This window comes from Kogia breviceps, chromosome 9 (assembly GCF_026419965.1).
Source record: "Kogia breviceps isolate mKogBre1 chromosome 9, mKogBre1 haplotype 1, whole genome shotgun sequence".
NCBI lineage: Eukaryota > Metazoa > Chordata > Mammalia > Artiodactyla > Physeteridae > Kogia > Kogia breviceps.
Genome location: NC_081318.1, coordinates 6,042,440 through 6,057,858, shown reverse-complemented (window position 1 = coordinate 6,057,858; position 15,419 = coordinate 6,042,440). Strand labels below are relative to the sequence as shown.

Genomic DNA, 15,419 nt, shown 5'->3' with positions numbered 1-15,419 from the left:
TCGCTTAGAATCTGCTAAATGTTCCTATGTAAACAAGTGATGTTAAAATCTTCTCCCCCACGGAAAGTTTACTTTGGCATATGATGCCACTGGCCTCCCCCATGGGATGTGATTAGCACAAAATCCTAAGAAACTTGTTCTTTTCTTCGCGGGAGGGATCTGCTGAGGATGCAGCCTGTGATGACCAGCATGGGTCCTGAGGACCCGGGGAAGAAATTCCTTTCTGGCCGGAGTCCCAGGAATCGCTGTGCTTCTCCGGGGAAATGGGCTTATCTCTTGGACTTGCTTTGACCCAATCGGGGGTCCCTCTCCAGCAAAGAATCTGGAGTTTGCTTGCTACATAGAGAATTGTGGACGCTAACCTTAACCATGGCCTCACCTTTTTTCTTCTTTTTCAAAAGTCCAATGATTCCTTCATATGCCTCTTCCATCTTATTTTCTGAGGAAGGTGGACACTCCCCGGCCCTGGCAGCCAGCCCCCATGTGGCGCCCTGGCGCTTGAGCCCCACGCCTCTCTGCGTGAAGGGCTCTGCCGTCTCAGAGGCTCCTCTCTGGCAGGCCACCAGGAAAGGATTTCCACCAGCCGCCCCGTTTGCGGGGGGGGCGCCCCATTCCTGCTGCCCTCTCTGTCCACGTGATCCAGGAGCCCCGAGGCCCGGGGTGACCTGGGCCCCGCTGTGAAGTGAACACGCTGCCCTGCTCTCCAGGCCAGGCAGCCTCCCCAGTCCTTGGTGGGAAAGGGACCCAGGAGACAACCTTCTCAGTCCCAATGCTGGGGTCTCTGCCCTGGCTGTTGTGGACTCTGGGGTCAGTGGAGAGAGGGGGTGGCTTTGTCTTCCTGTCCACTCCCCAGACTTTGGTCCCCAAATCAGGTAGCCTGCACCGTCACAAACGCCCTCCCCTTCTTACTGAACTTGGACCCTGCCACACGACTGATAGCTCACCTGGCCCCCACCCCCCACCCAGGGTGCATGGTCCCGGGGGCTGCACGGCCAGGAGCGGGGTTCTCACCTCTGACCGCCCAGCCTGCTCCCGCCACATACCCTGACCGAGGGGCTGGTCTCAGCGTCCAGCGAGGCCGGCTCCAAACCCACAGGTCCGTCCAGGGCAGCCGCCACCCAGCCACCTCCCGGCAGAGCCGTGCCGGGGCACAGTGTCCACTGGACTCTTAGGGCTGTTTTCAATCACTGATTGCAAAGAGGGGCTTAGCCTCTGGCAGCAGGGAAGCCAGGAGCCTATTGACAAAAGAGCTCATTTTACAGGTCCAGGCTCCACAGGCCCCAGCGCGAGGCACTCCCTCGGTGTCATCGGGCTCGCCCCGACATTTGTGTGGCTGGGCAGGGACTGGGGGTCAGGGGGTTTAGGGCTCAGCCCAGGTCCTCAGGCCGGCTCTCTGAGCCACCCTGTGGGAGGAACGACCCCTTGTGCACTTTCCATTCCCTCGGCAGCCATCGCACAGCACTGGATGGGGGGTGAGGGGTGCAAGTGAGAGAGTCCCCAGGTATGGGGAGGTGTGGGCAGGTGGAACCCACGCGGTCCTCCAGAATCTGGGGGGGCTCTTCCGCATCCAAATTACCTCCCGACAGCCCTCAGGCCCCCAGCAACGAGAAGCCAGACTTTGTCTTTATGGTGGTGACATATACGGGACAGAAGATTTACCATCCAAACCATTTTCCAGGGCACAGTTCGTTAAACACCTTCGTGTCGTTGAGCAACCATCACCACCATCATCTCTAGAACTTTCTCATCTTCCCAAACGGAAACTCTGGAGCTACATTTTTAAGCTCTCTCATTCAACGGGTTTTCATTGAAAATCCTCGTGGTTTCTTTCTTTCTCTTAAAATAAATTTATTTATTTTTGGCTGCGTTGGGTCTTCGTTGCCGCACGCGGGCTTTCTCTAGTTGCGGCGAGCGGGGGCTACTCTTCGTTGTGGTGCGTGGGGCGATGGCTTCTCTTGTTGCGGAGCACGGGCTCTAGGCACGTGGGCTTCAGCAGTTGCGGCACACGGGCTCAGTAGTTGTGGCGCGCGGGCTTAGTTGCTCCGCGGCATGTGGGGTCTTCCCGGACCAGGGCTCGAACCCGTGTCGCCTGCATTGCCAGGCGAACTCTCAACCACTGCACCACCAGGGAAGGCCATCCCTGTGGTTTCTTGAGGGAACACAGATCTGTAGGGCTCTGGAGGTGGAGACAGGAGGCCGTGTCAGGGAACATAGGGGCTCCTCAGGGGCGCAGGGGACCCCGGGCTCACGGGGCGGGGAGAGCAGCAGCAGCAGCGAGGTTGTGGGAACATCTGTGGGGTTTTCAAAGGGAATGTTTTTGCTGTGATCTGACGGGCCTGGTAAACAGCGCGCATGCGCATTCCTGGGACGGGGCGTGGAGCGCTCGGCGGGTTGAAGGACTGAGGGCTGAGCACACGAGGATGGCTCTGTGAGCGCCCGGGCTCTCCAAACCACAGAGCGGAGACAGAAGTATGTGAAGCATGTGTGAGTCTCTTTAGAAGGCGCTGGCCCTAGGTCCACCGACCCCCTGGACCGACATCAGACAAATTACAAGCCTGCCCACAAGCGCTTTGCTGGGAATCTTGTTTTTCTTCTTGAGACAAAAAGTAGATTTGATGACAGATCACGGAGCAGAGGGCTGGGGTGAGGGGGAGGTCACCTGGGAGCACAAGCCTATTGGTGAAGCACTAAATCACCAGTTAATGAGGTGCTGGGGAGCAGGATGAGTTTAGAGAAACCTCTGGAACGCGGGAAGGGCTGCGTGCGAGGCTGGTTCCTCCCCTGGCTACCGGGACCGGACCAAGCTCCTCAGCCAGGGGGATTCTTCCTTAATTCCCTAGGAGGGGCTTATCTTCACTGTACAGCTTGGGAAACTGAGGCACGGGGCAGTGACTTGTCCAAGGACACATCCTAGCGAGTAACAGGGAGAGGACTGGGGCGGAGACCCAGAGCTGGCCCTTAACGCTGCTCCCCCCGCGTTCTGGGTGATGCCCAGTGCATCACTTACTACGGATAGCCAGTATTCATTCGGCACCTTCCCAGGGTTACTTGTTTGGCTTTTACAGCTGTATACAGTTGGAACAACAGACCTGATCACACTCATTTCACAGAGCAGGAGACTGAGTCCTGGAGAGAGAATTTGGTTCATTGTTACAGGCCGAAACGTGTCCCTCCCAAATTCATATGTTGAAGTCCTAACCCTCAGAACCTCGGAATGTGACTGTATTTGGAGATACAGGGTCTTTCAAGAGGTGGTTATGTTGAAATGAGGTCGTTAGGTTGGACTCTAATCCAATATGACTGGTATCCTTATAAGAAGAGATTAGGACACAGACATGCACAGGGGAAGGGCCGTGTGAGGACACAGGGAGAAGACGGCCACCTGCAAGCCAGGGAGAGAGGCCTCAGGAGAAACCACACTTGCCAGAACCTTGATCTTGGACTTCTGGCCTCCAGAGCTGTGAGAGAAAACATTTCCATTATCTAAGCCCTGTGCTGACTGATACACCTTGCTCCCCCTTCGCACCAGGCCCTGCTTCTCCCCGTGATGCCTGCTGACCAGGATAAGGACGTCTGGATTCCCTTCCTCATGGGCCATGGGGCGTTTGAATGAGGTGATGCAGGGGACTATGCTTTTGAGTATGTGATTGCTATTGGGTGGACTACTGTTTTTAACTATTGTATCGCTAAAATATACCTACATATGCAAATGTGTGTGCAGTAGGGTGGTTGGGAGCAAAGGTATCAGCCAGACCTGGTTTGAATCCTGACTGCTGTGTGACCTTGGGCAAGTTGCTTAACCTGTCTGTGTCTAGCTCTCCTTCATAGTGGTGATCATAAGCATATCACCATCTTGGTGTTATTGCACACAATAAGTAAAATCACACAGGTTCCACTAGTACAGAGCCTGGCATCAAGTCAGAGCATAAAACAAAACTCAATAATATCAACATCAACATCAACAACGGGGAAAGGGGTGTGAGGTCCTGGAAGCTTGGGGCCAGCCAGACCCGCTGACCCCTCCCCTCCCAGGCCTGATGTGGAGCTTTGAGGGTCAGACAGTTGTAGGAAAGAGCAGCTGAGCAGGGACAAGGTCATGGCTGTGGGCAGGGCCTCCCACACGTGGGGACGAGTGTAGCTGAGGTCACACGGAAAGCGCCACATCCCCGAATAGACTGGCAGAGAAAGGGAAAACAAGAGCATGGTTTTCAACAAACCCTCTTCTCGACTCACACAAGGCGAGGTACTCCGGGCTCAGAGATTTGACTGGTTTGCTGTTAGTTTTGTGGCGGTTTCTTTCTTTTGTTTTGCTTGGTGCGCGGTGGCAGTTATTATGCTTCTATCATTTACACAATAAGCCAGTCAAAGTTAGATGCAAATTTCAGAAGGATTCAAGTGATAAATGAGGAAAAAAGGAAAGCATATAATAACTTGAATCAAATAAAATTGGAAAGGGTTCCTAACAATATAAAGAAAGAAAAGTCAAGAGAAATCAATAAATCATTTTCCTTAGCCCTGAAACTGCGTACAACAATAACAGATAAAGATACATTGGGATAAGTAATTGCAATATATGACAGATAAAGGCCTATTTTTACTCCAAACTACGGCTTTCCATCAGCTATGTGGTGGCTTTCAGTTGTTAGTTTGGACGGTGAGCGCCGCTGCTCAGGATTCCAGCGGGCAGCTGCAGGCGGGGCGCGCAGAGTTACCTGGGCCACCCCCAGGACCCAGCAGGCCCTCTCTCACTGGGGACAGGAGGCTGGACACTGAAGTATGGGTGGGGAGGCATTGGGGTCCTCTTATTCCCGGAAATCCCACTACTTCCCAGGCCAGGCTCCTTCCTCCCTCTCTCCTGGGGCTGTGACCCCCCTCCCCCATCAAACCCACCCCAACAAGGTGGGCCCAGTGTCCTGCAGAGGGCCCGGGCCACAAAGAAGCTCCGTGGATTCACCCTCGGGATGAAGAGAGCCTGGGCCCTGGGTGGTGCAGCCCACAGCTGCGGGTGAGCAGACGCTCTCTGCTCCCTTCAGCCCTGAAAGCTTCAGCCCCTTCAGCTGCCTCCTAAGTCTCCTACCCCTGCATCCCCCCAGAGCCCACCTGTTCAGGCAGCAACTCCCCCTCGTCTTCCAAGCCCCCCAGTTTCTCTCTCCTTACAGGGTGCAAGGGGTGATGTGTCCCTGGGATCCAGCCAGTCCTTTCAGAAGATCCTCCCCTATAAAGTACAAGATTCCCCCAGAGATGCAGACTCAGGAAGCCTGGGTCAGGCCTGGCTGTGGAGTGGACCAGACCGCACGGCCTGGCAGCCCCTGTCCCCGATCAGGGAGACTACAGCCCAGAGGGAGCCCCCACCTCGCAGCAGAGCCCCTCGGCCCCCTGCCCTGCCCCCATCACGCCTTCCCCGCGCCCCCCCTTTCTCCCCTAACTGGCCGGTGGCTGGGGCTCCTGGAAGGGGCAGCGCCCTGGCCCCCTCCTGGTTCCACTGGGAGCTGCTCTGGGACCCGAGGTGGTGACTCCCCACGCAGGACATTGGCTTTTCACGTGTGAAGTGACGGCATTGAACCCCACGACCTACAGGTCCCTCCAGGCCTAATGCTCCCCCCGCGGGCGCCTCACAACATGTCCCTCCGCCCTTCCTGGTCGGTGCCTCCCACGCCGGGGGGGCCTCTGCCAGCCCCCTGCCCAGGGCCTGGGGGCCCCCCGCCCGTCTGTGCCTTGGTCACGAAGGACAGAGGAATCACTCAGCGCTTGGCTTTTACGACGTTTATTTCCCACGGTCCAAGTCCCGGGCGGACTGCGGGGACCGTCCCTCTCTCGGGGCCGCTCCTGGTCGCAGCCGGACACCGGCGGGCGGGCGCTTAGAAGAAGTTGGCCACCCGGCGGAGGGACTGGACGCGCGCGCTGCGGGCCCCCCAGTCGGAGAAGCTGCGGAAGTCGCCCCGCTCCACCAGGTACATGCGGCCGCGGTAGTTGGGCTCCTCGTACAGGACCCACCTAGGCCAGAGGGCGGCGGAGGTCAGGGGCCGCTCCTGTCCTGGCACCGCAGCCGCGCGCGCCCCTCCGCCCCGGGCCAGCCCCTCACGCCCGTGACCCCATCCCACCCCCCCCACCCCCTGTTCTCGGCTTCTTTCTCCCCCAACCTCGCGCCCGTCCTCTCACTGCCCCGTGTGTCTGGGCCACTTTGCACCCAGGGGTGCTCAGCTGACATTTGAAACTGACCAGTCCAGAATGTTCATCACAAGGGCCAGGAGTGGTTCCAGGATGCACGTCCACTCTCATCTCCCCACTCCCCCCGCAACACCCTCCCCCCCCACTCCTTCCTACTCCCGGAAAGGGCCGTTTGCACAGACAGCACCCAGCACGTGGCAGGGGGCCTGGCACTGAATGGGAACCGATTACTATTCTTTCCTTCCATCATTCAGCAAATGTGCTCCTGGGTCCACGTGTGCGCCCAGCCCTGCTTCAGGCCCTGGCGAGTCTCAAATCAGTCAGAAGCACAGGTTCCTGCGGTGGGGTGAGGGGTGAGGGAGGCAGCTGCATGGAGAAGGGTTCCCTCCCCTCCCCGTCACGGCTCCCGGCTCTGGGGCAGCTGCTAACAGGCCGAGGGCAGAGACCAGCCGACAAGGACACGGACTGGTCTATGAGCACCTATGGCTGGGCTCTGGGCCAGGGCAGGAGAGGACAGGGCCCCTCACCACCAGAGGCTATGGGGCTGCAGGGGAAGGGCCCCAGGGCCCAGGTAATCGGGAAGGTTTCCCTCTCGGAAGGGGCGGTGGGGGGATGCCCCCCCCTCCCAAGAGTTGTCTCTGCCTGAGGATGGAGGGGAGGGAGTGTGATCTGAGGAGAGGCCTCCGGACACGTGGGGAGCGTGGCTGTCGCAGCTCCGTCCCTCCACTGTCCCTGAGACAAGCAGGCGGCTGGGAGGGCCAGGGGGACCCTCCCCCACTGAGCCGGACTCCGGAGCCTGTGCTGAGGGGCGAGGGCTGGCGGCGGAGAGCACGGCGGGCCTCAAAGCCAACTTGGTCCGCAGCCACTCTTTGTCCAGGGCGGCCCTCTCCACCTCACTCGGGCCTCTTTCTCTTGGACCACTGATAGAACACAGCGTTTTTCTCTGTCAGTCACGGAGGGGGCTGGGGGCCTTGGGAAGCAAAGCAGGCCTCGGTCTCCAGGCCCCCGACAAAGGGGCTACACACCCAGGTCTGGCTGCTGGGGTCCCTTCCGGCCCCGGCCATGGGGTGCCCTGACCTAAGGGTTCTTGTCCACGGACCCCAAAGCACTCTGGTGCTGAAGGAGGTTTCTCGCCAGGAGACACAGCCTCAGAATCTGTGAGCCCACCCAGCACAAGGCCAGCTCCCACTCACCTGCCGCCGCCGGCCCTCTCCTCCCCCGCCCAACCCCACATCCGGAGCCTGGCACGGTCCGCTGAGGGTCAGGGGTCGGGCGTGAGGAGAGAGGGGCGTGAGGAGAGAGAGGCGGAGAGTGGGAGTGAGTGGGGAGCACCTGCCAGGGAGCACCGGGCGGGCCGGGGGCCAATCTGGCCCCTCCCCCCACCCCCCGCCCCTCCCATGACCTCCCCACACTCCCGCCCACACGCTGAGGCCATGGCCTGAGGCACCTCCAAGGGAGTCAGCCCCTCCCTCCCTCCCTGCGGGAGCTGGGAAGGACCCCCAGCAGTGTCCTGGGCCGCCCTGGAGCACGTGGGTGTCCCCCAAAAGGAAGAAGAGGAAGGGACCAGCTAGGCCTCCGCAGGGACCCCTCACTCTCCCCTGCTTCCTGCTGTGGGGTGGCGAGGAGGGAGCACGCCGTCCGCCATCGGCACCAGGACTGCGCCCTTGGGAAGTGGGCCTCGAGATGCTGGCACATCTCTTCCAGGTGCCCTTCGGGACACGGGTCTGTGGGGACAGGCCATTCCTGAGCGACTTGGGACCCAAAGAAGATGACCCCTGGCAGGTAGGAGGTGGTGGGGAGATCCATCTTGCACCCCCGACCTCAGATGCCAGGAAAGCCCTCGGAGGAGGTCACGTCCACACTAGGGGATCCTGGGGGGCACCACTGGGCACTGCCAAGGGCTTACGTTTTGCTTTTACAAGTTAAAGTCACAGGAGGCCAAGGATGAGGGCTCCGTGGGGAGCGGAGCGGAGCCCGGGTCCTGACGGGGGACCCACCACAGGCAGAGTGCCCGCGGGGTCCTCGCCCCTCTCAGCCTCATCTCCTCTTAGGTGAAGTGGGGGGTGAAGTCCCTACCGTCAGATCTTAGCTCTACCTTCCTGCCTTTTTCTCCGAACAAGCCCCTGGAGTCCCCGGGGTGGGTGGAGGGGGATCGGGCCTCGGGCTCAGGACGCCTTCTACGCAAAGGTACGACTCTGGCCTCACAAGACACAATTTAGCCAGCAGATGGTTGTTTTGGAATTCTGCCCCCGGATTCCCAGGTGCCATCAACTCAGGGCAAACCTGGAATTTCTGAAGGGCGTTTGGGTCAGGGGCCGAGGGCCCAGCAGCCAACATGTGACCTCGCAGGGGCAGGTGGGGAGCAGTTCTTCCTCCAGCTCAGCCACGTCTTCCTTCAGTCCCTCCCATGGCCACTCGCTGGCACCCTGATCCTGTGCCTCAGAAGCACAGACAGCAAAGGGATCCCGTAGCTGCTGAGAGAAGAGCCAGGCTCCCGGGACCCACGTTTCAGGGCTCTTCTCCTGCGACATGGGGCTGAGATGTGGGGAGACACCCAGCTCTAGAGCAGGGCCAGTCTGACTTGAAGCCAAAGGCCTGGCTGCAGTCCCAGCGGGGCCGCTCCCAGCGGGGCGGGGTAACTTTCTGGGTCTCAGCTTGCTTCTCTGTAAAATGGGGAAACGCTCTCCACCCAGCTGGGCAGATGGGAGGAGGAGGAGCTGGCCAGCTGGGGTGTGAGCAGGGGCTGTGAAACTTGGCACAAAGGGTGTGCACGATGGGCGTTCAGGTGCCCTCGGCTGGTGGAAGGAGCCGGGTGTGCAGGAGTCGACGGAAGCACAGGGTTCTGACGGTGCTCTTGGGCTAGGGGGGATGAGCCCCCCCCGCCCCCGCCTACCCCCGGGCCTGGGGAAAAGCCTCGCAGCCTCTCTCCGTCCCCAGAAGTGAGCCACTGTGACGTCATCTCCCCGGGAGGCCAGCGTGGCAGGGCTGGGCGTGTGGTAGGAGAGGTCCAGTTCGGGGTAAATAAGGGGTGAGCACGTGGGCAGGGCCACCCTTGCCAGAGCACACTTTTCCCAGCTCGAGAAAACCAAAGCCCAGTCCATGAGCTCAGCCTGGTCATAGAGAACGGCTAGGTCTGCAAAGTGCCCTCCTGCCATCGAGGGGGGGTCTTTGGGGCCCTGCGTCCCCTCACCATGGCTTTCCTAGGCCAGGGGGACAGAGGAGGGAGGGAAAAGGTCTCTGGGCAGGGGCCAGGCTGCCCGGGCCTCTGCTGGGCTCTGACCCAGCCCGGCAGGCGGGGAACTGTGGTCAGCGGCCACGTGGGTTCTACTCACGCTCCGTCCCCGTACACCTTGATGGCGTTGACCCAGTTCTTGGCCCAGCCCTGACTCTGAAGGAAGGGACAGTCGTCCTTGAACTCCAGGCACTGGCCCGTGAAGTTGCAGCCCTCGAAGATTTCTAGGCGGAAATGCTCCCCATGCTGTGGGCCCCCCGCAAGTGGAGGAAGGAAAGAGGGTGAACAGTGGTGACGTTTCCCGTCATAAACAGGAGCCCGTGTGGGCAGGAGCTTGGACCCACCCAGCACCCAGGGCCCCCGTGAGTTCCCGGGCTGGGGGGCCGGTGAGTACCCCGACCTCAACGCACGCCCCTCAGACCAGAACTGCTGCTCATGCTTGCGTATGAGATTTGGTTGGATGACAGGGGCCTATTAGTTTAAAAAGATTCAGAGCCCCTGAGCCAGTCCATTCGCTTCTTTCTTCCACTGCAGAACCCAAGGTCCAGCGAGGGCCAGACCTCCTGGGACAGCGGCCGCCCTCGGACCGGCCCGGGCCACGGGGCTTCTTCCTGCCCCGGACATACCACCACCTTCCTCTGTCCTTCACCCCCTCCTGGGCCACAGGCCACTGGCAGCCTTTAAATGATAATATTTTACAAACTGTAATAGAACATTTATTAAAACACGAAGCCAAAAATCTAAAACAAATAACAGGGATCTCATTTGCTGAAATCCCCGCTGGCTCCCTGGGATGAGGACATACATCTCCCCATAAGATTCCCCGTATTTGCAAAGACCAAAGTGGGCCAGCCCCCCGTGGGCTCTGGCGCCGGCGGGGCTGGCTCCGCGCCACAGCTGGCGCCAAGGATAGCTCTTATGAGAGCAGCATTCGAAAGATACCCAGGATAGTTTCATAGAAATAGCATTATGCAAGATCCAGGGCCAGCCGTGTTAATTCCTTTTTCCAAATGTCCGTGACCTGGTGGAAATCTTAAGAAAGCATTCTTACGAGTTGAGAGGCCAACGCCCAGCTGCTTTTGCAACCCATGTGGAAAAGAGAGGCGTTTCCACACAGGACGCCCCTCCCCTGGGGGGTCCTCAGATGTCCGTCCAGGAGAGGGTCCTCCTGCAGACACAGGGCCGAGACTCTCTGATAAGTTGTGCACCCCTGGTCTCGGGAACCAGTCACCTCCCACCCTAGCTTCCGGAGCTCACAGAAGGTCAGTTAGGACTTTAAGGTGGAAAAGTCCTAAGGAATGGGAACGCCCGGTTCTCAAAGCCTACCCTCAGGGCAACTTCGCTATAGGGGAGCGACACCTCTCACTGGCTCTCCCACACATACTGGGTGGCCCTGTGAAAAGGCAGCCACCTGCTGGCTCCTGCCCCCAAATTCCCGACGCCTGGCCAGTGATACCTAAGCTTCCTCCGTCGGCCACTCCATCCAAGGCTCCTGAAAAGCACTAGAAGGTGACCTGCCTGGGTGGACGCATCAGGACCACATCAGCCTCACTTTAGCTGAATGCTTCTCCATCTGGTTGCAGATCCAAACCTCTAATGCTCTCAATAGCATTTTTTTTTTTTTTTTTTGGTTTTTGCGGTATGCGGGCCTCTCACTGTTGTGGCCTCTCCCGTTGCGGAGCACAGGCTCCGGACGCGCAGGCGCAGCGGCCACGGCTCACGGGCCCAGCCGCTCCGCGGCACGTGGGATCTTCCCGGACCGGGGCACGAACCCGCGTCCCCTGCATCGGCAGGCGGATTCTCAACCGCTGCGCCACCAGGGAAGCCCTCTCAATAGCATTTTAAGTGGAAAACTCAGCAAGATTTTGGCATCAGAAATTGAAAGTGGTTTCCTGATACATGGCTGAGAACGCAGGCATGAAAACTCCCAGGGGCTTTCCGATTGGGTCCCCACGCACGGGAGTGGCTGGCTCTGTGTGGGGACATCTCTCGGGCTTAAAGATCCCACGGTCTCATCCGTTCCTAAAGCTGGGAGGGCCCTGGCCCCCCTCCCCGCCCCCCGACTACTCATCCCACGTCTGACCAGGCCCAGCCGGGCCCTGGGCCACTCCGGCAGGAACCCCCCCACCCCGCCGAGTGGAGTGGCCCAGGCCCGCTCACCATTCCGACCCCCCCACCCCGGCCGAGTGGAGCGGCCCAGGCCCGCTCACCATTCCGACCCCCCCACCCCGGCCGAGTGGAGTGGCCCAGGCCCGCTCACCATTCCGACCCCCCCACCCCGGCCGAGTGGAGTGGCCCAGGCCCGCTCACCATTCCGACAGGCCGACAGGAGCCCATGCGGTCGTTGTGTCTGTTCCAGCGGTAGAAGTCGGGGTAGTCGCCGTGCTCCAGGACGAACTGCTGGCCCCGGAAGTCGGGGAGATCGAAGCAGACCCAGGCCCCACTCTCCACGCGGACGGAGTTCACCCGGTTCATAAAGCCTCGGTCTTGGAAGTTGTCACAGTCCCCGAAGACCTCCAGCTTCCGCCCCGTGAAGTGCTTGCCCTCGTAGAGAGTAATCTAGAAAGGCCAGGTTAGGGGACCCAGGAGTCAGGGGCCTTCTCTCCTGTCAGTTTTGGGAAGGGACACATGGGGCCCAATATCCACCGCTGAACCCCAACTCCCGGGCCCTGAAGCCCCGACCTGCAGCATACAGTAGGCGCTCGACACTGTCTGTCGCCTGGGTGAGAGAATGCCTGGATGGCGGGTTGAGGTCAGACCCAGCGCCCGGCTCGCCCCGCCCCAGGAGGCCATGGTTGAGCAGACACAGATCTCAGAAGGTATGAGGGGACAGGGATTGCTCCTTTGTCCAGGGGCCAGTTTGAAAACGGGGTTTTTTCAAACTCCCACTGCATTTTTTGAACTCAGTTTTTGTTTATTGTTAAAACATAACACGCAACGAAACGTTTCAAAAGAAAACACTTCACCTACAACCCTGTAACCGAATATTCACTCTCCAGAAAGTCAGGTTTCCGAGACTGGGCCCCTTAACGGGAGTTATTGAATCCAACGAGCCAAGTCAGGGCCTGGCACGGGATTAACGGCTCAAAAGAAGGCTTTTTCAATGTAACCCCGTCCCTTTGTGTCCTAGGCCTCTCCTTTGGGTGACATGCATGTGTCAGATCTGGAGCTTTCTAACGCAGCGGTGAGTTCAGACACTGTGTCCCATGGTGATGCAGCGCGGATGGGTAGTCCCTGTTCCCAAACCAAGCATGAGCCAGATGGTAACTGGACTTGCTGTGGTGATCATCTGATAATGTATAAAAATATACAATCACTACGTTAGACACCTGAAACTAGTACAATCTTGTTAGTCAATTGTACTTCAATAAAAACAAAACAAGGGCTTCCCTGGTGGCGCAGTGGTTGAGAGCCCGCCTGCCGATGCAGGGGACGCGGGTTCGTGCCCCGGTCCGGGAGGATCCCACGTGTTGCGGAGCGGCCGGGCCCGTGAGCCGTGGCCGCTGAGCCCGCGCGTCCGGAGCCTGTGCTCCGCAACGGGAGAGGCCACGACGGTGAGAAGCCCGCGTACCGCAAAAACAACAACAACAAAAAACCATACTAACCCCAAAAGTCACTCACTTTCTGCAGAGGAACCTAAAATTCCAACTCTCAATAACTCTTTGGGTTTCAAGAATTGTGCTCCTAGAAGGGCCCTGGCAAAGTAATGTTACCTGGGGCCCAGTAACTGTGGTCATGATGTATGTGTACTGTCACTGATGGTAGAACTGCTCCTCTGGGCCCCTCGGAGTTAGGCGAGGCCAGATGCTTTGGCCAAAGGGATGTGCGTGGACGTGGAAGCTTTGAAAATCACGCACCATTTCTCATCTCTCCCTTTCCCTCTGCTGATATCAAGGTGTCCCTCTGCAGCACAGAGGAGGGTGTGCAGACCACAGTGGAGGTGAGCTCTTGGGGTTGCTGCTGAGGCATAGCCTAGTCCCTGCAAACAGATGCAGTAATGCTCTCACCCACTAACCTTGAATGTAGCTCCTGGAAACCAAAGGCAGTCTCAGATTAGCTAGAATGAGGAGCCAAGGAAGTGGGTAGAGATCCAAATTTGCCGCTCTTCCTGCACAAGGCAGGTCTGATGGAGGGCTCCCCCGCCCCCAGATATTCAAGGACAACTGGTCACCCACAGGATTCGAAGGTCCCTCAGATTTCAACATTTTGCAGAGAACCTGCCCCAAGTGCCCCCTGAGCAGAGCCCGAGGAAGGGACAGCCACGTTAGAACAGCCTCAGGCAAAGAAGCGGGGCGCAGGGGCTGCAGGGCAAGTCAAGGATCCCCACTCCAACCCCGGCACCCCTTAGGTCTGAGCACCGCCCCTGCGCCAGGCTCTGGGGCAGGGGCTCGGCTCCGCAGAGCCAGTGCTGGAGGGACCGGGCGGAAGAGCTCCCCGGCCGCATCGCAGAGGCCCTCGGCCGGGGCCAGGCACCCCGTTTTGTTCAGAAATGTATCCTACTCTGCTCAGCGTTGCCAGATGCAAAGGGCATCCGGCGGGTTCGCCGCCCCTGTCCCCGGCCCCCATCCTCAGCACAGGGAGCGATGAGAGCGGCTGTCTGGGCCCCGCCCCAGGGGCCCTGCGGTCACCCTGGGCGGCGAGAGGTCAGAACGGGCACTCACCTTCCCCGAGCACTGCGCCATGGTGCGCCTGGCGCGCGGTCCCACCGGCCCGCGGGGGCCCCAGATATAGCGGGCGGCGCCCTGCTGGCTCAGCGCCGCCCCGACAAAAGATTTGCTGGGCCGGCGCGTTAGTGCTGTCGGGCGTGCTAAGCCCGCGAGGGGCCGCCCGGCCCGTGGGACCCAACCCGCCCCCGCCCCCGCCCCCCCCGGGGGTCTCCCTGGTGCTATCGCGCCCGCGAGCCCAGCCAGCCCCCAAGGCCTCCTCTCTCGCCGACCCAGCCGGCCTGCCGGCCCTGCTGAGTCAGGACCCGTGGGCCCCCGACCACCCGCCCCGCCCCCCGACGCCTCTGCCCTGGGGTGGGGTTCCTCAGGCTCCCCTCGCCCTCCCTCCTCCGCACGCACAGAGCACAGAGCCTTACCGGACCTCCCGCCGCGCGCTCCCCCACCCGGGGACCCGGGCTCACATTGCCACCGAGTTCGCTCTCTCTGCGAGTGAAGAAGGATGGACCCCTGCTCCAGAGGGCGAAGAAGACAGGCCCTGCCCGCCCCGCTGCCCGCTGCTGTGGTCCATCCCAAGTCTGGGTACCCTCTACCCGCAGTGAGGCCAGACAAACCGAAATGTTGCAGTTCGGCACAGAGAAGGCTTTCTTGCAAGGGGCATGAAGGGAGAGCCGGCTGGCTCTTGCTCAAAAGGCTGCAACTCCCTGATGAGTTTCAGGGAAGGTTTTTTTATAGGCAAAGGTGAGGGAGGGGAGCTGCAGGGCGCGAAGTGATCCGGCTCCTGCCCGAGTCTCTGCTGGGCTGACGGTGAGGTAGTGGGGCCGTGTCACGGGGTTAACGTCATCAATCGTCAGCCCCCAGTAGGCCTGGGGCTGCAGTGCCCCTGGTCATCAAGTGGTTAACGTCTTCCATTTGGTGGGGATTTTAGCATCTGTAGAACAACTCGGGAAGTGTGCATCAGATACTGTTATCTAGGTACTTCAGGGAGGAACTAAGGATTCTGTGACCACCACAGGGCTGGTTTACCATTCAAATTCTTACCAGTTCTCCTGGCCCCACTGCTCTTTTTATCACTACATGTTCACATCCTTCCGCTCATTAATTCTTGAGCCAGGCTTTTGTGACTCGGGGGAGGCCTGGGAGACTACAGCTCTTCTACAGACAAGAGCCAGGCAGAGGACATTGGGGGGAGGCGTCTGTCAGGAAGGCCCCATAGGGTCCTGCTCTGTTATACTTTGGTCTTAGCTCCCAGCCCCACCTTAAATTTTCTATGCCAGGCTGTGGTCCTGCAGACTCCACTTCTGCTGTTTTGCCCCCCAGAATGCTGTCCCTCTACCTCTGCCCCTCTCCGCCCAGTC

At 59.7% G+C, this 15,419-nt stretch overlaps 1 protein-coding gene across 6 annotated transcripts in view; it reads right to left on the bottom strand.

The window, feature by feature from the left end:
* The window catches only part of LOC131762518 (GTP-binding protein Rheb), an 82,585-nt gene that overhangs the window by 708 nt on the left and 66,458 nt on the right, over positions 1-15,419 (bottom strand). For 3 of the 6 annotated variants that reach the window (XM_067041868.1, XM_067041867.1, XM_067041874.1), the window contains 3 exons: positions 11,711-11,959; positions 9,501-9,646; positions 5,749-5,994 (listed from right to left, as the gene is read on the bottom strand). In XM_067041868.1, coding sequence (XP_066897969.1) covers positions 5,859-5,994; positions 9,501-9,646; positions 11,711-11,959 — 531 coding nt within the window. In that variant the 3' untranslated portion in view covers positions 5,749-5,858. Of the gene's footprint in view, positions 1-5,748; positions 5,995-8,377; positions 8,704-9,500; positions 9,647-11,710; positions 11,960-15,419 lie in introns of those variants that run through there. The other 3 variants (XM_067041866.1, XM_067041869.1, XM_067041870.1) reach the window with 3 other exon arrangements.